General features: G+C 36.3%; 1 protein-coding gene and 1 pseudogene across 3 annotated transcripts; both read left to right on the top strand.

Moving 5' to 3' along the window:
* The first annotated feature begins 2,844 nt into the window (after window positions 1-2,844).
* Window positions 2,845-21,745, top strand: ddhd2 (DDHD domain containing 2). 3 transcript variants are annotated; one of them, XM_046861830.1, is made up of 17 exons: window positions 2,845-3,078; window positions 8,863-9,013; window positions 9,742-9,929; window positions 10,238-10,327; window positions 11,179-11,293; window positions 11,630-11,719; window positions 12,682-12,823; window positions 12,971-13,179; window positions 15,378-15,445; window positions 15,602-15,754; window positions 16,722-16,808; window positions 17,176-17,310; window positions 17,438-17,593; window positions 18,932-19,037; window positions 19,366-19,512; window positions 20,492-20,636; window positions 20,782-21,745. In XM_046861830.1, the coding sequence occupies exons 2-17, from the start codon at window positions 8,881-8,883 to the stop codon at window positions 20,855-20,857; spliced, it is 2,040 nt and encodes a 679-aa protein (XP_046717786.1). In that variant the 5' UTR covers window positions 2,845-3,078; window positions 8,863-8,880; the 3' UTR covers window positions 20,858-21,745. The 3 variants fall into 3 exon arrangements, with proteins under 3 accessions (XP_046717786.1, XP_046717788.1, XP_046717787.1); XM_046861832.1 differs by lacking the exon at window positions 8,863-9,013; XM_046861831.1 differs by lacking the exon at window positions 2,845-3,078 and having other exon boundaries at window positions 8,914-9,039.
* Window positions 19,042-19,196, top strand: LOC124394002 (annotated as a pseudogene).
* Window positions 21,746-23,179: the final 1,434 nt, after the last annotated feature.

The raw sequence follows: 23,179 nt of genomic DNA, 5'->3' as shown, positions 1-23,179 counted from the left end.
GTGCCTTGTGTTTTGTCATTATTTTTCAACACACCTCATTAGCATTGTCCTGACCTGTCCTGCGGTATTCCCATTGTTGGCGTATGACATGGCAACCCGGACTAGCTTTGAATGACACAATAAAAATAATTGTACCGATGTACGTTGACCCAGGTCATGCTAGATATTTAAAACAAAAATCTAACTAGCTAGCAGGCTAACATTTACACAATGTGTTTAGGTACCTCTTTAGATTATCTAATTATAACGAAAACAGTTTATTGTGTTAGTACACCCAGCATTTACTAATGCTAATGGAGAAATTTAATAAAAGAATGTTATAAACAGTAATGAAATGCAGCCAGTGAGCTATTATGGTGGAGCTATATATGGCTTTTTTGTGTTGTGCATCAAGTTATGTTTCAATCAGACATTTTTATACGTATTCATCTGACACAGCAGTGCATTTCCTGTTCACCACGAGAAGGTAGAAATATCTTATGTTAGATATGATTGTAAAAGATATGAATTGGGTTTTTTTTACCCAGCCTTATTCTCAAACTCAACTTGGTCTATAATTATGTTAAAGTTTGTTCTCTGTCATTTTGTTTTATTGTAGCTGAATTTCAGACTGATTTTAGTCTCAGTAATCTGTTTCATTCTCAACACATTCAGGACTACATCACCATGTTTTACTCTAGTTTTCATTCAACTATTAACTATCAACTATCAAATTATAATGTTTATTAGTTAAAAAAAATGTTCATCTAATATTAAAACAAGGTTGAATTCCTGAATCTGACTGATCAGAGGCTGTTGATTCATTTTCTCTGCAGCAGCTCTGACAATACTACAAAATATCAGCTTTATATTAATGCACTTGTTTAAATGCAGCATCTGTACAATTCCTACCCAACTGTGTCAGAATTGTAATGCAGATACGCTGCAGATAATGCAGATAATCTAATCAAATAAATTAAAACTGTGGGAGTTTAATAGGAGTTTGAGGGTACAGTATACTAACAGTGCAGTTTTCCACCATGAGAAAGTCTTCCGGTTTTCTGTTTTTGAGTAAAAACATGCTGCAATATCTCTCTCATTTGTTTGTCTTATTGAGTACATTTTACACATTTTATTGGTTTACAGTTAGATATAGCTAGATTCTTACACATTAGATCCTTACATTACAGCAGCCAAAAGTGAAGTAATTCCATCACTAACATCTCTCACACTTTTAGTCTAAAACAAAAAACAAAAAACTCTGATGAAGTACAAGAACTAATATATCTCATGGATGTTTCATGAAGTTCAGTTCAATTCGGTTTTATTTGTATACCACTTTTACCAATGGACATCATTCCAAACTAGCTTTACAGGTATAAACATTTTATGAAGTTTTAATTTAAAAAGTTTAGTGCCTATAAGTTTATTCCTTATAAGTTTATAAACCTTCAGACATCAGATGTATGAAATGTAAAAGATATTTGATTTAATTACAAATATATGGAAGTATAGAGGTAGCAAAATTTAATTTAAAAGGAAATACAAAAAATACAAATGAATAAATACAAAAAACATTTAAATACTCATTTTGATACCATTTCTGCTTGGACATGTTAAACATATCAAATCAATTTGGGTAATACATTTTCATTTTTCAACTAATAAAGCATTAAAATTTGTATGTAATTTACATATTAAAACTACTGTTGGAATGGCAAATGTAATTTATATAATGTCCTATTTATTTGCACCAAATGTTGCACATATGGTAATGAAAAATGTAAATTCAAACACAGAAATAGATTGTAAATATAGCAATGCCATTTTGCATGTTATATTTTAAATACAATATTTCTACTTATATGCTTCCATACAAATTGTAATTGTACACAGATTGTTGTGGTATAAGAGGAATTGTCCTGACTGGGAAAACAGCACTGTATATATATTTGTACTTTACTGAAGTATTTCCATTTTCTGAGACTTTCTCTTTAACTTAACTACATTTTAAAGTCAAATATCTTACTTTTTACTTTACTACATTTTGCGAAATAAGTCGTTTTACCCGGTCAAGTACACAGCAGGCCACCAATCAGGGTTGTTTTGATTGACTCTTGGTGGTCTCTACGTAGCACCAGTTCAGCATCAGTTCAACAGCAAGCAGAACATTTAGAGAGGAATAAATGATGGAAGAAACTCCTGACTCGACCTTGCCAAAACACCCATGGCCTTGTTTGCACAATTTTTAAGTAGTAGATAATAGGTAGATCATTTTAATAGATATTGATCAGTGTTTGACTAATTAATATCATTCTATTAAAAGATTGGTGTGCTGAGAGTAACAGTCTTTTCACATAAACTTAACAAAATTCTTGTGCCAAAAAATAATAATACGGCATTACAGCCATAATAAATCATAGTATTTTGGATACTTAAGTACATTTAAATGGAAATACTTTTGTTCCTTAACTCAAGTGAAAGTTTACAGGGGCACTTTTACTTTTACTGGAGGAATATTTTACCTCGTGTCATTATTATTATAATTATTTTTATATTTTTCCTCGTGTATCTCAACTTTAACTCAAGTTCATGGTTTGTTTACTTTGTCCAACACTGACAGCATGTGCAGGATGTTTGATTCTTTATATCATGTTTGTACTTAACTTTTGGCCAAACTAAAGAATAATTTTTTACATACTTTTTTACCATTTGACTTACAGCATTCCCAGGAACTCTGCATTGTAAGAGTTATATGTATTTATGTAAAGTCATATAGGTGGCCATTTCAACTATCACCGTTATAAACATTATTATCTGCCAGTCGCAGTACCCGGATGAGTCCTCAGCATCTGATTCGTCCAGACCTCCAGGCAACGGACTACAAATAGCGCATTCAGTCGTGACCGCTTCTCATTTTTTGGTATTTAAAAAACAAAACTGCATTTATATGGCGTGTTTCCAGCCCAGAAAGTAATCCACGAACCGAATCTGATTAAATCCGACAGCTGAATTTGAACACAACACCAGGAGTGTTCGCCTTTTTTACTTCTATCCTTTTTGTCCTTGCGGTGCACCCGTAGGAGCGCGCCGGCCCCGGTAGGATCTGGTGTTTATTATAATGTTCATGTTGATGTCATGCGGTTTGTGTTGTATACAGAATTAACACTGAAATCAGATTAGATCGTGTGTCTTGACAATATTTCTATTTTTATATTATGACATTTATGATTATTTGCAATTATTTCGTATTCTAGGAACGATTTAAACATGTCCTATACATGTACTTTAATCTACAGCTGAAGCTTTCTGAATTAAATGTCCCAGTAGTTGTGAAAGAGCTTTGGGTTAAAGTCTGATCGTGTAGTCAAGGATCTACAAGTTAGATGTTACAAGTAAACAACTGATCAAAGATAATAATACCACCCGGCACACCCCTTTCTACATGCCTCCAGCTTGGGTAGTGGTTTTAATTTACATGTAAATACCAGCAAACCAGAAATGATCATACTGTACATGATCAGAAAATGTTTTCATAGACCTCAAAACCTGCCTTCATATTAGTCTTAAGTAGAGTTTGACCCTCGACTGATAACTGACTCATCTCTTTATTATGACATGATCAGTGCCCTGAGTCAGAATAAACATGTGATGTGTTGCCACTGATGTGGATCAGATAAAGGCAGTGATGATGTAAAGTATGAAATTATCTAAAGGGGATTTTACACCACAGTAATTAAGTATATAGTAAAGTTTAAACCTCCAAACAAGAAATATCCAAACTAGGGCTTGTAGGCCAATGATGGTGACCTGATTTCAATAGCTATGGCATATATTAGAAGAGGGGGATGTTATTGAGACCAATTTTTATCTGTAGTTTTGCATTTAACGGGACCATTTTTATCTGCAAAAACAAAAACAGTATCTACCTCTGTGTGCAAACTTTAAGTCTGGTGAACAAGCATAAACCGAGAAGCAAACTGACCATTTCTTATGCGCACACACATTAATATACACCATTAAACAATAACACTCTAATATACACCACTACACAATAACACACTAATATGTCATTAAACAATAACACACTTTAATATAAACATTACACAATAATACACAGTAATACAACTACTTTACAATAACACACTCTAATGTACACCATAACACAATAATACACTCTAATACAAACCATTGCACACTAGTACACTCTGATATACACCATTACACAATAACACACTCTAATATACACTAGTAAACACCACTACACTCTAATATACTCCATTAAACACTAATACACTCTAATATACACTATTACAGAATAACACAATCTACTATACACCATTGAACACTATTACACTCTTATATACACCATTACACAAAAACACTAATATACACTATTACACACTAATACACTTAAAAAATTTTCAGTTAATAGAATAAGGAGCAGCGTTTTGTATCTTATTAGAGGTCACTGATATAACAACATACAGCTGTATAGTTTTATAGCTTGAATACAGGAGCCGTGTTTGGAATGAAACTATAGTAATACAAATGAGGTGTTTTTTAATGTAAGTCTCATTAAACTTTAAAATTAAAACATTAGTTGTGTAGATTACAGCATTATGTTTTCACTGTATTTATTTCTAATTATTATGAATCATAAATCAGGAGAATTATGGTAACTTTCATTGTAATATGATACAATTTGGTATAAATTGAGCCCTCAATCAAGTCAGATTTTTGGGCCTTCATAGGAAAAAGGGCAACTCTGTACTATACTGTATCTATAAACATTTTCAGAGATACACTAATCCCATATTCAACATCACTACAGAAGCTGATTTAAAATTAGTTTGCGTTTTATTGTTTAATTGATTGCCTGCCTTTCCCTCTAATATTAGAATGAATTCCAGTTTTAGTTTGTGAGTTTGTTTGATTATATAAGAGAAGGACAAATGGAGAACAAAGAGGACTTGTTATCTCTGTAAGGTTGTGTGCTTTTAGAAAATGACTGCCTTTCGAATAAAATATTATAGGAAAGGAAAAGGGGGAGGGGGGGTTAGAGAGACATGAGGAAATTTAGTTTTTTATCAAATTTCACATAAAAATGGAGAAAAAGAGGAACAAATCGATGCAGAAAGGGGAAAAAGCTTAAAAAAAGGAGAATAAAGAAGAGGAAAGAGAAGAAAGAGAAAATGAAAACCAGACTAAAATGTTTAATTGAGAAATAAATAAATGAAATGACTGCAAAAAAATCATTTTGTAGAAGATATTATGGACATTTTCATAGGAGACCCATTTGAACAAATACTTGAGAGTATTTCACAATGCAGTAATACAACAGTACAATGAGTAGAATTCCAGTGGGGAAAAAATACTTAGTAGCTATAGTGATTGTGTCAAATGTAGCAAAAAACAAATAAAAACTATGCTATCCCCTGATACAATTAAACAAGGTCAACATGAGCAGATCTGTCTGCTGTCTGTCTTCTTATCTGTCTGAGACAACCTTTCTACTCACCCACCTTCTTGCATTAGCTTGACTTGAGAAGCCCCCACATGGACCACTGGCATAAGCTTTACTTAACTGAAACAAGACTGGTGAGGGCACCTTGTTGTCAAGTCAAGTCAAGTCAAGTTTATTTGTATAGCGCTTTTCACAACAGACATTGTCTCAAAGCAGCTTTACACAAATCAACAGTGATGGTGAATGGTGTGAATTTGTCCCTGATGAGCAAGCCGTGGCGACTGTGGCAAGGAAAAACTCCCTTAGATGTTATGAGGAAGAAACCTTGAGAGGAACCAGACTCAAAAAGGGAACCCATCCTCATCTGGGTGACATCAAGAGTTTGATCATAAATCTTTCAACAATAAAGAACACTGGAGAGTGAGAACTAACATGATTACTGGAGTATAAGATTATAAGTGATGTTCTTTCTGCAGTCTTATACAGTCTATATGGTTAGTAGCTCCGAGTTTTATGAGCTCAGCATTTGTGATCACCACAGATCCAGCATCAGCTTCTCCATGCCAGAGCCTTTAAACACTCCAGGAGGTCCAATGTCAAAACTCCACACATGTAGCGGGATCCAAATGGCACTGGTACGTCTCCAGATGGTTTGGGATGTTTGTGAGTTCGGCATCTACTTCTTCAAAGGTCCGTAATCATCACGAGGTGGGAGGTGACTGGAGCTGGCCAAACCTCAGGGTGTCTCGGGATGGGGAGAAAGAGAAGCAGTGGAGAGGAATTAGCGTAGCTGCTGTTCATGATATTAACAGCACAAGTTGATAATGTGCATGTGATCAGATGTTCTGGAGCACAAGGTTATGATGTGAGACGTATGTTATGTGTAGGCTTTGCTAAAAAGATATGTTTTTAATCTACACTTAAACTGGGAGAGTGTATCTGAGCCCCGAACACCGTCAGGAAGACTATTCCAGAGTTTAGGAGCTAAATGTGAAAATGCTCTACCACCTTTAGTGGACTTTGCTATTCTAGGAACTACTAGAAGCCCAGAGTTTTGAGATCTCAGGAGAGTGGCGGATTGTAGCGTGTTAAAAGACTGGATAGATATATGGGAGCCAAACCATTTAGTGCTTTATAAGTGAGAAGTAATAGTTTGTAGTCTATTCGAAACTTAACAGGAAGCCAATGTAGGGACGATAAGATCGGGGTTATGTGATCATATTTTCTTGACCTTGTAAGAACTCTGGCTGCTGCATTCTGGACTAACTGAAGCTTGTTTATTAATGATGCAGGACATCCACCTAGTAACGCATTACAGTAGTCTATTCTGGAGGTCATGAACGCATGGACGAGCTTCTCTGCATCAGATATAGATAACATGTTTCTTAACTTAGAAATATTTCTAAGGTGAAAGAAGGCTGTTTTTGTAACTTGATTGATGTGATTTTTGAAAGACAAGTCGCTGTCTAAAATAACACCCAGGTCTTTTACCGTTGAACTAGTGGTTACAGAACATCCGTCTAAATGCAGGTTGAGATGCTGGAGCGTCTGTATACTAGTTTTGGGCCGATGAGCAAAATCTCAGTCTTATCAGAATTTAAAAGTAGAAAGTTATGGGTCATCCAATCTCTTAGTTCCTTAACACACTCAGTTATCCGGGTTAATTGAGCTGTATCGCCTGGTTTAGATGAGATATAGCTGAGTATCATCAGCATAACAATGGAAGCTAATTCCATGCCTTCTAATAATATTTCCTAACGGAAGCATGTATATTGTGAAGAGCAGGGGTCCTAGAACTGAACCTTGCGGCACGCCATAATTTACTTGCATTAGCCTGGATAGCTCTCCATTTAAATCTACGAAATGGTAACGATCGGACAGGTAGGATTTAAACCAGCTTAATGCCTGTCCCTGAATGCCGATGTAATTTTGTAAGCGATCTAGGAGGAGATCATGGTCTATAGTGTCGAATGCAGCACTAAGATCTAGTAAAACCAACAGCGAAATGAAGCCTTGGTCTGAAGCTAAAAACAGGTCATTAGTTATTTTAACTAGAGCAGTTTCTGTGCTATGATGGGGCCTAAAACCTGACTGAAATTCTTCAAAGATATTGTTCTCTTGCAGGTGGGAACATAACTGTGCAGCGACAATCTTTTCTAAAATCTTAGACATAAATGGGAGATTTGAAATTGGTCTGTAATTTGATAACGTGTTTGGATCCAGATTAGGTTTTTTAATGAGGGGCTTAATAACTGCTAACTTGAGGGATTTAGGACGTGACCTAAAGATAGTGAGGAGTTAATAATATTTAGAAGAGGTTCACCAGTTGTATATAACACTTCCTTCAGTAATTTAGTAGGAATTGGATCTAACTGACATGTTGTCGATTTAGCTTTGGCAATAACATTATACAGCTCTTCCTGTCCTATACATGTAAAATAGTGGAGTTGTGGAGTTGAAGGTAACACTGTCTCAGGAGATGCTGTCAGAGGTTGAACTGCCACAATTGTTTTTCTAATGTTATCTATTTTTTCAGTGAAGAAAATCATAAAGTCCTCACTACTAAACTGTGATGAAACACAATTTTCAGAGCCCTGATTTGTAGTTAGTTTAGCTACAGTACTGAAAAGGAACCTGGGATTGTTTTTGTTGTTTTCTATAAGTTTACTCAGGTGTTCAGCTCTAGCAGCTTTTAGCGCCCGTCTGTAGCTGAGCATACTGTCTTTATACGCGATTCTAAATACCTCCAATTTAGTTTTCCTCCATTTTCTCTCCAGATTACGGGCTGTTCTCTTGAGGGCATGTGTATGACTATTATACCAAGGTGCAGGTGCTTGGTCTCTAACCTTTTTTAACCGGATAGGGGCAACGGTGTCTAATGTGCTAGTGAGGATAAGGTCTATGTTCTTAGTTATCTCATCAAGATTATTAGTAGTTATGGGTTTAGTGAGAAATTGAGATAAATCAGGCAGGTTATTTATGAATCTGTCCTTAGTGTCCTTGTTGTGCTCAGTCCTGAGCTTGCCTTGAGGGGCCCCTTTGTAAAACCTTGGCATGAGCATGACTCGAGGAGCCTCCTAATGGGCCCCTAACTGGAATGTGGTTGGATTGGCCACCCCATCAGCCTCTTGCATGACCTTCTCTTAAAAGGCTTTCTGGTTTAGCTAAATCTCTCTTCCTCCTACATTCTAGGCCTGAGAGATGGGGTGGTAGTCCTTGTTGTCCTCATGTCCTTGTTGATATGAAACAAAGAGACTAGTTATAAACTCCGTGGTCTAACACTAATTGAAGGATTCATATTTAAAATAAGAATGAATTAGTTAATTAGTTAATGAAACCCAGACCAGATAAAGTAGGCTGCACAGTAGTGAGGATGAAGAATAATGTGTGTATAATGTGTGCTAATTTGGTGTCAGGGACAAACAGGACAAAGGATGGACACACACGATGAGCCGTACACACCGGTGCGGTGTCACTGGTTCTACAAGCAGATAGCGGACGGCAAAGACTCTTGGAAACCATTCAGTAGCGAAGATTCGCAGAAGCTGGAAGAGGCTCACACACACGGTCTGCATGCAGATTTATAGTGTCTGGTGTGTTGCAATGTGTGTTCATTTGATAGGATTTTATAATGTATTTATAATGTACAGATGAATGCATTATTACACATTAATATACACCATTACACAATAATACACTCTAATATACACTATTACACAATACCACACTCTAATATACACCATTACACAATACCACGTTCTAATATACACCATTACACAATACCACGTTCTAATATACACCATTACACAATAACACATTCTAATATACACCACTTAACACCAATACACTCTAATATACACTATGACACAATAACACAATCTACTATACACCATTAAACACTAACACACTCTAATATACACCATTACACAATAACACACGCTAATTCACAATAATACACAATAGCACATACCAATGCACTCTAGTACACACGCTAATTCACAATAATACACACTCTACTACACTCACGGCACAAACACTGCATGGTAACACACACTAATATGTCAACACACATCAGTACACTCTGACCCTCACCAACAAACACACACACACACACACACACACACACACACACACACACACACACACACACAAACTGTAGATATACACTAATTTACCCTAACATTATAACACACCCTAATACAAAGGATTGAGTAATTCTATTAAACACCACTACAACTAACTACAGCTAACACACACCAACCTGTTGACTTGTGTGTATGTGTGTGCATGTGTAGGTGCTGACGATGAGGTGGTGGTGGCCACGGAGGGCAGGCGCTATGATGTGAGATTGAAGGAGCGACGCCGTCATGCCATTTATTGGGATCAGGCCCCATCTGAAGTGCGAAGATGCTCCTGGTTTCACAAAGGCAACAAGGAGGTGTTCTACACACCCTACACCGAGGAGATGAGCGAGCTGCTGGAGGTCAGCTTTTTTTTTAATCGAGTTGTGCATGGGACTCGATTATACAATATAACACTCAATTTAACATATGAACATAAAACAGCAGACTTCTACAGTCTCCAAGACTTTAGATGGGAAAATAAAAGTGTCTTTCTTAATGAAGGAAATTCCCATAATCCCAAACCAAGGTGATACATCCACCATGCTTTACAGTCTGTACCCAGATGTCACACATCTTGAAAAACATTTTATTCTTGAAATGTATGGTATATGGTAAAGCATTTTGAGCTGTACAGTGTATTAAATGAATATTATTCATGTTTCAACAGGACTCCTACATGATCTCGATGTCCCTCAACGAATGGAAAAGAAACTTGTATCTGCCTACAGGGGAAACAGTAATTCTTCACAATCCTAAGGTATTCTTACAATCTGTTGCAGTAACATACTGCCTCCTACAGGGAAAAGTGTGAATTAAACATTACATTTTGTAGACATTATGTTTTTCAGCGTTTCCATTCCACCATTGTAGTCCTAAAAGGACTTTCTTTCCTGTTTTCTCGTGATTTCAACTTCATTTTCACATGATCTGGACATAACAAAAGTTATTTTTTCGTGATCACGTGCCCACTGCCACAAATAGTTATGCTTATTATCCATGATGCCAGCCTCTAGAACAGGGGTCACCAACCTTTTTGAAACTGAGAGCTACTTCTTGGGTACTGATTAATATGAAGGGCTACCAGTTTGATACTCACTTCTGAAATAACAAATTTGCTCAATTTATATTTAATTATATGTTATTATTAATAATCAATGATATTCAGCTATATTTAGTCATCTATATTTTAATATTGTCATTTTTAAATTCACACCAATGCAAATGTGATTTAAAAAAGAATAGCAACAAAAAAAAATTAGATGCAGCTCACTGCTAAGTGGCGCTATGGTAAGCTATTTTTAGAAAAGCCCCGATGGCGACTCGTGTGGTCCTTGCGGGCGACCTGGTGCCCGCGGGCACCATGCTGGTGATCCCTGCTCTAGAACATGCTCTTATGCCAAATACACAGAAATATTAAGTACTGTTTATGAGGAAACCATGTTTATTATGTCGAGATCACAAGAAAATTGAGATGTGATAACGAGAAAAAAAAGAAACAAAAAAAACCTGAATTATCATGCATGGCCTATTAAGACTTCTTTAATTCCACTCAGGACGGCATTTAACCAGAAACCCTAATTAATCTGCTGTCTGTGTGTATTCCACCAGCTGATGACTCAGCACCAATCTTTTTCATTTGACTGTCCACCGTCTCCAAGCGAACGAACTCAACCCAGGACACTAAAGAGAGGAGTGGAGAATATTCCAGTGGAAATCCCACAGGGTATGTGTACAATTTTGATAACTATATACAGCCAACTGTGACCCGACTGTGATCATTTTGACCCAAAATGTTTTTCTCTATCAAATAATAAATGCCTTGGTGTGGTGTTACTATTCATAAAAACATGGCTCAACAGCCAAGAAGCAAAAAGCCAGATCTGTCACATCAGAAAATCCCTAAGCGTACACACTCAGCCTTTTGAGGTTACACTATTTGCATACAATATTTTGATGCATCATTGCTTGTAAAAAATTAAATAAAAATTAATTAATAAAAATTAGTCTGAAATGCTTTTAACCAGAAAACCCTTGTTTTGTGCATGTGTGTGTTGTGCAGGAGAACCAGACATTGTGGATCACCTGGTGTTCATGGTTCATGGTATTGGGCCAGCATGTGATCTACGTTTAAGAGGAATCGTGCAGTGTGGTGAGATTAGACATGGATACAAACACTTCACACACAACACACGATGATGGACGTATTCCTCTTCCTGTTCAATGAATAAAAACAGTCAGTCTGTTTATTGAGACAACTGAAGATAGATCAGATTAGATTAAATTTACTTTTTTGTGATCAAGTACAGGGCCAAATAAATGCAGTTAGCATATAACCAGAAATGGCGATAGCAATGTGTGTGTGTGTGTGTGTGTGTGTGTGTGTGTGTGTGTGTGTGTGTGTATATATATATATATATATATATATATATATATATATATATATATATATATATATATATATATATATATTTATTTATTTATTTATTTATTTATTTATATGACATGTATATATATATAAAACATGCACAGGTGCAATATATATTACAAATGTTAAACAGAAGTATATTATTCTGTAGAATATTGGTGACTATAACAGTGCGAAAAGGTAACATAAGGTAGAATGTTGTAATTTGTGCAACAGTAAGAGGCAGTAACAGTAAGAGGCAGTAACAGTAAGTGGCAGTAACAGTAAGAGGCAGTAACAGTAAGTGGCAGTAACAGTAAGAGGCAGTAACAGTAAGAGGCAGTAACAGTAAGTGGCAGTAACAGTAAGAGGCAGTAACAGTAAGTGGCAGTAACAGTAAGAGGCAGTAACAGTAAGAGGCAGTAACAGTAAGAGGCAGTAACAGTAAGTGGCAGTAACAGTAAAAGGCATCGTGGGAAAACAATGTAAGTGAACAGTATGGTGATATGTTAATGTATAGTGCAGTCTCAAATTAATGTCATAAATTCCTGAAATCCTACTGTAAAAAGTGTTAATATGCAAGAACGGAAAAATGTAGTATATTAAATAGTGGTGTATGTACCACAATAAAAGTGGTATGTGGAATGTTCTATTAGCAAAAGACATACGGTAGTTTACTTAGCGCATTACTTTCTTTCGCTTTTCAGTCAACGAGTTCCGCAGCGCTGCTCATACCCTCATCAAAAGTCATTTCTGCACCAGTGATGAAAACAAGGCTGTGGGTCGAGTCGAGTTTCTGCCTGTTAACTGGCACAGAGTTCTGCATGGAGAAAGCACGGGGGTTGACAGGTTCATAGTTTATATTGATGAATGTATTAGTTATCAAACAGGAAACAGTAATTAATTAAATGCTATTTAAAAAAAACCAAAATCACATTCTGCGAAATCACATCACATTTTTACCTTAATTTGACTGAATAAAACACTTGTTTGCAGAGATATGGAGCGAATCACTTTGCCCAGCATCAGCGGCCTGCGCCAGTTCGCCAACGACACAGTGTTGGACCTGTTCTTCTACAACAGTGCCACCTACTGTCAGACCATTTTGGACACAGTAGCCTCAGAGATTAACCACCTATACTACATCTTTCTCCAAAGAAACCCACAATTCACTGGAGCCGTGTCAGTGGCAGGACACAGTCTGGGTCTGTATAACAACTTTACACAAAAACTTTACACAACCTGAGACTGTAAAGCTACTTAATGTAAAATAATTTACACAACCTGAGACTGTAAAGCTACTTAATGTTAAATACTTTACACAACCTGAGACTGTAAAGCAACTTACACAAATACTTTACACAGCCTGAGACAGTAAAGCTACTTAATGTAAAATACTTTACACAACCTGAGACTGTAAAGCTACTTAATGTAAAATACTTTACACAACCTGAGACTGTAAAGCTACTTAATGTAAAATACTTTACACAACCTGAGACTGTAAAGCTACTTAATGTTAAATACTTTACACAACCTGAGACTGCAAAGCAACTTACACAAAAACTTTACACAGCCTGAGGCTATAAAGCAAATCTACACAAATACTTTACAAAACCTGAGATTGCAAAGCAACTTACACAAAAACTTTACACAGCCTGAGACTGTAAAGCTACATAACATTAATGCACAGGCCTAAAACTATAAAGCAACCTTACACAAATACTTTACACAACCTGAGGCTGTAAAGCTACTTAATGTAAAATACTTTACACAACCTGAGACTGCAAAGCTACTTTACGTAAAAAATATTTTACACAGCCTGAGACTGTAAAGCAATTCACACAAAAACTTTACACAGCCTGAGACTGTAAAGCTACTTTATGTAAATACTTTACACAACCTGAGACTGCAAAGCAACTTACACAAAAACTTTACACAACTTGAGGCTGTAAAGCAAATGTACACAAATACTTTACACAACCTGAGACTGCAAAGCAACTTACACAAAAACTTTACACAGCCTGAGACTATAAAGCTACATAACAATAATGCACAAGCCTGAAACTATAAAGCAATTTTACACAAATACTTTACACAACCTGAGACTGTGCAGCAGCAAATACTTTAGCCTGAAGCTGTAAAGCAACTTTATATTTAACTTTATACTTTAACAGCCTGTGACAGTAAAGGTGTTTTACAGAATACTTTACACAGTTTGAGACTATAAATGCAAATATTTTACACAGCCTGAGACTGTAAGCAACTTTATGCATGCCCTTTACACAGCCTGGATGTGTTAAGCAACCTTACATAGCTACTTTTCACAGCTACTTCACCCTTTTTTTAACTATGCCTAGGTATGTAAAGAAAGCTATTTTACACATAACCTAATTAAAGCAAGTTTATAAAAAAACTTTACACCACTTGGCTCTGTAAATTTAAATTACAGTGGAACCTTGGGTTATGAATTTAATTCGTTCCGGTGCTTTATTCGTAACCTGAAAAGTTCGTATCCCGATACAAATTTCCCCATAATAATGAACAGAAACTTCGGTAATTCGTTCTGGACAACCAAAAATATTACTTAAATAAAAATAAAGCCAATATTCACTAATATTATTTACTTTTAACATGTTATATTAAAATTATACCACATAAAAACATACAAAAGAGGAAAACATCTTTACCGGGTACTTTTCCTTTGAGAAGACTCGCTGCAGGAGACGACGTTCGTAGAAGGGGGAGGAGGGAGAGTTATTGTTTGGAAGGAGAATCTTATTATATTATATTATTTATATATTATTATATATTATATTATAGAATATTAAAGACAGTGTTATTAACACGAGCGCTGAGACAATTGTTGCATTAGAGGAAAATGAGAGCTGTTTCTTTAAGGCTACTATCAGTTGGTATTGAAGTCCAGAGTGAAATTCATTATGGGTATTGTACTTTGGAAAAGACTGTAACCCTGCTAATCTATCTTCATAAAAACAAGTAAAGTGGTTATGCATCGGCTAATGTTGTCCATCTCATCATTCCACGAGCATCAACTAACGAGTTGTTACGCTGCTGCCGGGAAAAGTTCAAGCGGTAAGTAACACGATGCTCTCGCTAGGGACACAGGACGCTAACTGATGTGACGAGCTGCGTGGATAGAGCAAAAACAACCAACTTGCCTGCGATTTTTGGTGAGCGGCGTTCGTATCCCGATATATTGTTCGTAACCAGGGGCAAAAATTTTGATGAACTGCGATTCGTAACCTGAATTATACGTATGCCGGGGCGTTCGTAACCCGAGGTTCCACTGTATATAGTAACTTGATAACTGTAAACTGTTTCCAGCATTTAGCTTTAATATGCACTTTATTGTTTTACCTAATAAAATGATTTTCCCCATTAGGTTCATTAATCCTATTTGACCTGCTGACTAATCAGAAGACAGCAGCAGAGAGCAACAATGCAGCACAGGTTGTTACAAAGCTCACTTGTAATAATTATGTTGTGTTCCCCTTCTTACATTATACTACATGGCATGGAATAATAAATTATATTGTGTACCAGTCATGAGCACAATAAATGTTTAAAAAAGTGACCACTTTGTGTGAATTTTCGTTTGCAATCCAGGATGGAAAGTATGAGGAGCAGTATGAAGCCCTGCGCTCTTTGTCAGTCTCAGACTGCAGTTCCTGTGAGAGCCTAGAAGAGGTGCTAAAGAGCATCGGCCTGAAGGAACATCTCAAAATCCTACAGAGGGAACAAATGGACATGGAGTCTCTGGTGTGTGTTTTTAACTCAAATGCTGTCCACACACTTTGCTTAGGCCATGTGAATTATTCCACACATATTTTCACTCTTGTTAATAAAGCATCAGTCTCAGAAGGTGCACCCATATCCAAACAGGCATTCTGGACCATGAGTAATTTCTCTAGATTCAGTTAATTAACACATTTTTGCAAAGGTCATGGTTTAACACATTATTTTTTTTAATATATTGTCGATAATCTATGTAAAAAAATTAAAAAGTGAGAAAAGAGAACACATAGATGAGCATATTAATAAAAGCAATTTTAACTATTAAAAAAAATTACAATTAAAATAGTGTATGCGGTACACTATATGGATAAAAGCTTAGGGACATCTGACTTTCCCAGCCATATGTAGTTCTATGTGGTTCTTTCCCAAACTATTATTGCAAAGTGGAAAGCACACATTGATATATTATGTCTTTGATTGTGGTAACATTAAATTTTCCATTCACTTGAACTAGGAGACCCAAACCTGTTCCAGCATGACTATGCCCCTGTGTACAAAGCAAACTCCATGACGATATACTTTGCATGGGTTGGATCCTGCCATAGAGCTCTGACCTCAACCCTAATGAACACCTTTGTGATAAATGTGAACACTGACTGCACCCCAGGCTTCCTCACCTCACATACATCAGTACCTGACTTTACTAACACCCTTGTGTCTAAATGAGAACAAATCTTTACCAGCACACTTTAAAAACTAGAATAACCTCCTCCCAGAAGAGTGGAGGGAATTATAAAAGCAAATTAAGACTAAATGTTGGATGTGATGTACAAAAAGAAAATACTATACTTATGACGAGGTGTCCACAAACCTTTGGCAATATATTGTACGTGTTACCATCTAAACACAATATGATCAAGCAGTGTGATAACAGCAGTTGGTTTAATATACCTAAACACAGGATCTGCCTAATAATTACTTATTCTTGCAGATGCTGTGCTCTGAGAGAGACCTGAGAGATCTGGGAATCCCTCTCGGACCTTGCAAAAAGATTTTGAACTGTGTGAATAAATGGAAGGTATTGACTGCTGCATGTTCTTTATTAATAAAAGTAAAATAGAAGTGTGAATTTCAAACAAAATTTTGAAAGATAAGTAAATGTAGCACATTATTTTAGCAGAAAGAAAAATATATTTTTAATATAAATATATATCGCTACTATATATTGTAAATGATAGACTATAAGTCATAGCCTGCTTTTCATATAACACATTTCATCTTGAATAATTTGTTGTGTTCTGGTAAGAATTATATCCGACTTCCTGTCAGACTGTGTGGCGCTGCAGAGTGTTTGTCTGGAAGTTAGCACTGATACTGGACCATTGTCTTGAGGTGAGGCGAGGTGTGTTTTTGTCCTGACCCTGACTTTCCCCTCACTGATCCAGCACAGATCTGTGGCCCACATCGGAAAACATTCCTCTCGTACAGAAGAGAAAGATTCTTCTGTACGTCTCATTCAAGAGAGTCGGCCGAAAACCAGCGCCGTTGACTATCAGCACTTCGATGTGGGGATTGGCCAGGTGCTAATATTATATTAGTTATGGTAGTAAAGCAAAGAAAAGGGTTAATCCAGAGAGAAAATGATAATATTCTCAGAAAAAGTACACCAGTGAATGAAAATGCTATATCATTGATGTCTCCATGCAGGTTTCTATTAATTACCCTCAGCTCAGCTTCCATCCCCAGGCCTTCTTTGCCTTCGGCTCTCCTATTGGCATGTTCCTGACTGTCCGTGGCCTTAAGAGGATCGATCCAAACTACAGCTTCCCCACCTGCAGCAGCTTCTACAATGTCTTCCATCCTGTGCGTCTTGACTAAAACCACTTATTCGCATCAGATTGTTGTTGTTTTTTATTCATAAAAGTACTACAGTGTAAAGAAAACCAAGCAATGACTTGTCTAGTTCATTCAGGAATTTTATTGTATCACTAAAAATACTAATAATAATATTCATTAAAAAAAAAAAATATATATATATATATATATATATATATATATATATATATATATATATATATATATATATATATATACACAGTACAGACCAAAAGTTTATATATATATATATATATAAACTTTTGGTCTGTACTGTATATATAATAGATATACAGTACAAGGTGTGTCCAAACTTTTGGTCTGTACTGTATATAATATATATAAACTTTTGGTCTGTACTGTATATATAATAGATATACAGTACAAGGTGTGTCCAAACTTTTGGTCTGTACTGTATATATAATAGATATACAGTACAAGGTGTGTCCAAACTTTTGGTCTGTACTGTATATAATATATATAAACTTTTGGTCTGTACTGTATATATAATAGATATACAGTACAAGGTGTGTCCAAACTTTTGGTCTGTACTGTATATATATATATAAACTTTTGGTCTGTACTGTATATAATATATATAAACTTTTGGTCTGTACTGTATATATAATAGATATACAGTACAAGGTGTGTCCAAACTCTTGGTCTGTACTGTATATATAATATATATAAACTTTTGGTCTGTACTGTATATATAATATATATAAACTTTTGGTCTGTACTGTATATATAATATATATAAACTTTTGGTCTGTACTGTATATATAATAGATATACAGTACAAGGTGTGTCCAAACTTTTGGTCTGTACTGCATATATATATATATATATATATATATATATATATATATATATATATATATATATATATATATATATAGTACAGACCAAAAGTTTATATATATATATATATACATATATTTAAGATTGAATCATTTATAAAATTTATACATAATATTAAAAAAGTGGTTAGTGGTTAAGGCATTGGACTTTGTGAGTTCAAATTCCAGCGACACAAAGCTGCCAGTTCTGGGCCCCTGAGCAAGGCCCTTAACCACATAGCTGCTCAGTTGTATGAATGTGATAAATGTAAGTCGCTCTGGATGAGGGAGTCTGCCAAAAATTTAAATGGCATGTAATATTTTGAATAATATTGGCTAGAATTAATGTTTTTTTACTTGTTTAATAATCCTGTTAATCCCCAAGCAAACTTTTGGCTAATGGATTTATTTAATTTTAGAATTTGTTTATTTAATGAACACTGTTTAGCTGAATCAGGTGTTTAAACATGCTCATGATTTTTTGCAGTTGGACCCGGTAGCATACAGGATCGAGCCCATGATTTTGCCTCCAGACGTAGAGGTAGCACCCATGCTGATGCAGCATCACAAGGGCAGGAAGAGGATGCACCTGGGTAAATACTTACCTGGCAGGGCAAATACTATGATCAGGAAGGTGGTTTGCCCAAACTGAGGCTCAGCCATTGAACTCATTAACTGTGCTGACCTGCTGTGAATTTCTTGTTTTGTATATTTCCCTATGAGAGGAATAAAGTGGTCTTCCCAAATTTTTACCTTCTTACTAATAGTTCCTTTCATAGAAAAATGTCTTTTAAACATGAGTTTGAGTGTGAATTTGCGTACAGTGTGAGTGTGAGTATAAAGTAAGAGACTGAGTACAGTGTGAGTTTGATTTACAGTGTGGGTTACAGTGTAAATGAGAATGTGTTGTGTTCTGTACAGAGCTGAAGGAAGGTCTGACGCGTGTCGGCTCAGACCTGCTGGGGTCTTTGAGGACAGTGTGGCAAACTTTCTCCCAATTTCCTGTTCCGGCACTGGCTGAGGGAAATGACATGCCTACAGCAGTGAGCACCGCAGAGGAAATGGAAAGTGAGTCATCAGATTCCACACTGTGTGTGTGTGTGTGTGTGTGTGTTGGATGTCATGGATTTGCATTGGGTTAGTATAAAAAAAACCCACTATAAATTATTACTATTATTACATTTAAAATACACTATATGATCAAAAGTATCGGGACACCCGACTTTTCCAGCCAGATGTGGTTCTTGTGCCAGATATTTTGGAGGCTTTTATTGTCATTTCTACTATACACAGTGGTACACAGTACACAGTAAAACGACGTTCCTCCAGAACCCTGGTGCTCAATCCTGTTCCAGCATGATGATGCCCCTGTGAACAAAGCCAGCTCCATGAGATATGCTTTACATGGGTTAGAGTGTAAATGTGCAGAGGAGGGACATGAATTATATTGGTAGAAGAATCCTGAGGATGGAGCCACCAAGTAGGAGGAAAAGAGGAAGGCCAAGGAGGAGGTTCATGGATGTGGTGAGGGAAGACATGCAGGTAGTTGGTGTAAAAGAGGCAGATGTAGAGGACAGGGTGGTATGGAGACGGATGATCCGCTGTGGCGACCCCTAATGGGAGCAGCCGAAAGAAGAAGAAGAAGAGTGAAAGCTCTGACCTTAACCCTATTGAACACCTTTGGGGTGAATTGGAGCACTGACTGCAGTCCCCTCACCTATATCAGTACCTGACTTTACTAACAACCTTGTGGCTAGACGAGTGATGTCCACAAATCTCCTCAAGCACACTTTAAAATCTAGTGGAACATTTTGAAATGAGTGAAGTTTATTATAACAGCAAATCGGGAAAAAAGGACATACAAATCTTATGGTCAGGTGTCCACAAACTTTTGTCCACATGGCGTGAAATAACTAAGTGAGGTCTAGTTGGCTTCTTTAGTGCACACTACAGCAAAGAGACAACAAACCAGCACTGAACGTAAGCATGCTGTTCAAATCAATTATCACCTACTGCTGCTTTAATAAGAAATGTTTCTATTTTTCAGCCTCACCACTGGAACAGGATGAGAAAAAAATTATCCAGGTGGGGAAGCTGAACGGTGGCCGGCGCATCGATTATGTCCTTCAAGAGAAACCGATCGAAAGCTTTAATGAGTATCTGTTTGCCATTCAGAGTCACCTGTGCTACTGGTGAGAGAATCAGAGACACACACAGGCACATACAACACACAACATCCATCACATTTTACATCAGGATTCAGATATACATTGAAACACTTGTTTTCTGTATATACTATTAAAAATGAGTTGCATTAATGACTTTTTTCTTTTGCAGGGAGTCTGAGGACACAGCTTTGCTGGTTCTCAATGAGATTTATGGGAATGATAATTGTAAATCTCCTCAGCAGTAGAGAACCAGAACCGGGCTGCCTGAGCTAAGCAAAACTCGTTCTCCATGGTCAGGTTTACATATGTCATCGATTAAAGGTGCAGTTTGTAATTACACAGACCCATTATAATAATAGTAACTACATTCTAAAAATGCCTGTGATTTGTAATATGGCTATGCACAAGCTAGTTTCTTCAGTAGATAGATGTTTCATATTTTTCTGGCCCAGAATTGGATCCACCCCCATGCCATTACTCAAGTTTATGTGCTTTAATCTCAGTTAGCCTTGCACATGACAAACTGCACCTTTAAAATAGCAATACACAACTTTCAGTCCTCAAGGACCCGGTGCTTTATGGTTTCCATACTACATGTATGTACGAGGTACCATGTACCATACTACCTGTACCAGGTGACAATAAACGCACAAATGATTTAGTGATTTAGAAGCATACAGGACTGCATTTACATATAAAGGCAAAGTTTAATTACATGTTGGTTGCCTCAGATTTGTGCCATGTTCACAGCAAGGCCAGTAGTATGCTAATAGTTTTATTAGCATATATAATAATAAATAATAGTTTCACGTCCCCAAAATGTTGTCCAGGGTAGAGAGGGAGAGGAGTGCAAATGATGAGATATGGAAACTAGTAAAATGGAGAGGAAGTGGATTTGATATGCCTTCATTGGAACTGGTCCTTCCTTGTTTTCAAGTTATGGAAACACGGTTGTTAGGCAACTGAAAATCATAGCCAGAGACCTTAAGCTCACTAATGACTAGCTAACTTAAACAATTTCAATTGACTCCTCTGTAATAGACATATATTAGAATAATTTGTAATCACTGGAATTGTTAGTTAACTGTATAAATGTTTACGCTATTCCTTGATTAAAACATTTTTCTGTGAAAGTTGAAATGACCTGGCTAACACAGAAAGAAAAAGATAATTGTGTAATTAATGTCACCTGACAGGACCTTTACATTGACTAGCTGGCAAAGAGTATTTTTAGCTAGCTAGCTAAGAACTAATTCTTATGAAATGTGTGCTAAATATTTCCACATTAAAATATTATTTTCCCAAATCATTTTTGTATTTACAAAATGACTAAATGCTAAATGTTAGGGTCATGTTATCTATATGTAAATGATTGTACCTGGTATGGCTAGTCTTGAGGCATTTCAGAATCTAACCAACAAAACAACAAATTCAGTGTATAATTCAGTGTATTCTGCCTGTGGCTCCATTTCAAATAATGTAGTTAACAATTATAACAATATTTATTTTGCCTTTTCTTGTGTACCACCTGTTTCACAGACAGTTTATACCTTATCTATATTGCAGTTTCAGGTTTGGAGGCTGTGTCTATGACCCATTGCATGCTGACACACCTGCTACATGTCACAATAGTACACTAGTTTATAATTATTAAATTGTATTTTAGCGCACGTTGGTTCTTTTGGGACTTTGCACTGACTGTTTCAGTTTTAAAAAAGTTACAGCTTCATTGCGGCCTTATTTTGTTGTTCGAGTGGAACCAGGTGTATGAGTTAAAGAAGGGTTAATTATCTGATGAGGTGTGTGAGATGTGTTAAACCAAAAGTAAATTGCATATACATTGCATATAAAATATTATATAAATTGTTTCATATCGTGCACTACCCAGGGCACCAGAGCGAGCGATGGTATTCTGGATTATATTAAAAGTAACGTTTTAATTATCATTACCATTACAAATATTTGTAGTGTTTGAATTGTAGACATCTTATGTTGCCAGTTGAAGCATTTTTGTTCAAATATTTTTAGTGGCATCTGGGATGTGGTAGCTCAGTATTTAAGGTTCTAGGTTACCAGTTTCACCACTGTTGGGCTAAATCCTTAACCCTCAACTACTCAGTGTATAACTGAGATAATTGCAAATGCGCTGGATAAAAATGATTGCAAGTAAATTTAAATCTACACTGGTCTAAAGTAAGCAGGTGTCGACAAGAGCCCTCTGACTGGTCTGAGACAAATTTCCTTCAGATCCAGTATGGACCTTTTTGCTAAAGCAGCTCTTCTGTGAGATCAGACCAAACGTGGCTAGCCTTTGTTCCTTACGCACATCAATAAGCCTTGCATTTTCTTGACCCTGTCACTATTTCACTGGTTGTCCTTCTTTGGACCACATTTGGTACTGATCACTGCTTACTGGGAACATCCCACAAATCTCTGACCCAGTAATATAGGAATCACAATCTGTCACTCAGATTCCTACGCTTGCCCATTTCCCCTGCTTCTAACAGATCAACTTTGAGAACTGACTGTTCATTTGATATATCTAATATATCCCACCCCTTCTCAAA

The sequence above is a fragment of the Silurus meridionalis genome, chromosome 11 (genome assembly GCF_014805685.1).
Source record: "Silurus meridionalis isolate SWU-2019-XX chromosome 11, ASM1480568v1, whole genome shotgun sequence".
NCBI lineage: Eukaryota > Metazoa > Chordata > Actinopteri > Siluriformes > Siluridae > Silurus > Silurus meridionalis.
This window is presented reverse-complemented; position numbering and strand designations above follow the sequence as displayed.

Excerpts from the sequence above, each read along its gene's own strand:
- ddhd2 (XM_046861830.1), top strand. The coding sequence starts at position 8,881 with ATGGACACACACGATGAGCCGTACACACCGGTGCGGTGTCACTGGTTC. Across the intron at positions 19,038-19,365 it reads CAGGAAGAGGATGCACCTGG|AGCTGAAGGAAGGTCTGACG; the intron begins GTAAATACTTAC and ends TGTTCTGTACAG. Across the intron at positions 19,513-20,491 it reads CACCGCAGAGGAAATGGAAA|CCTCACCACTGGAACAGGAT; the intron begins GTGAGTCATCAG and ends TCTATTTTTCAG.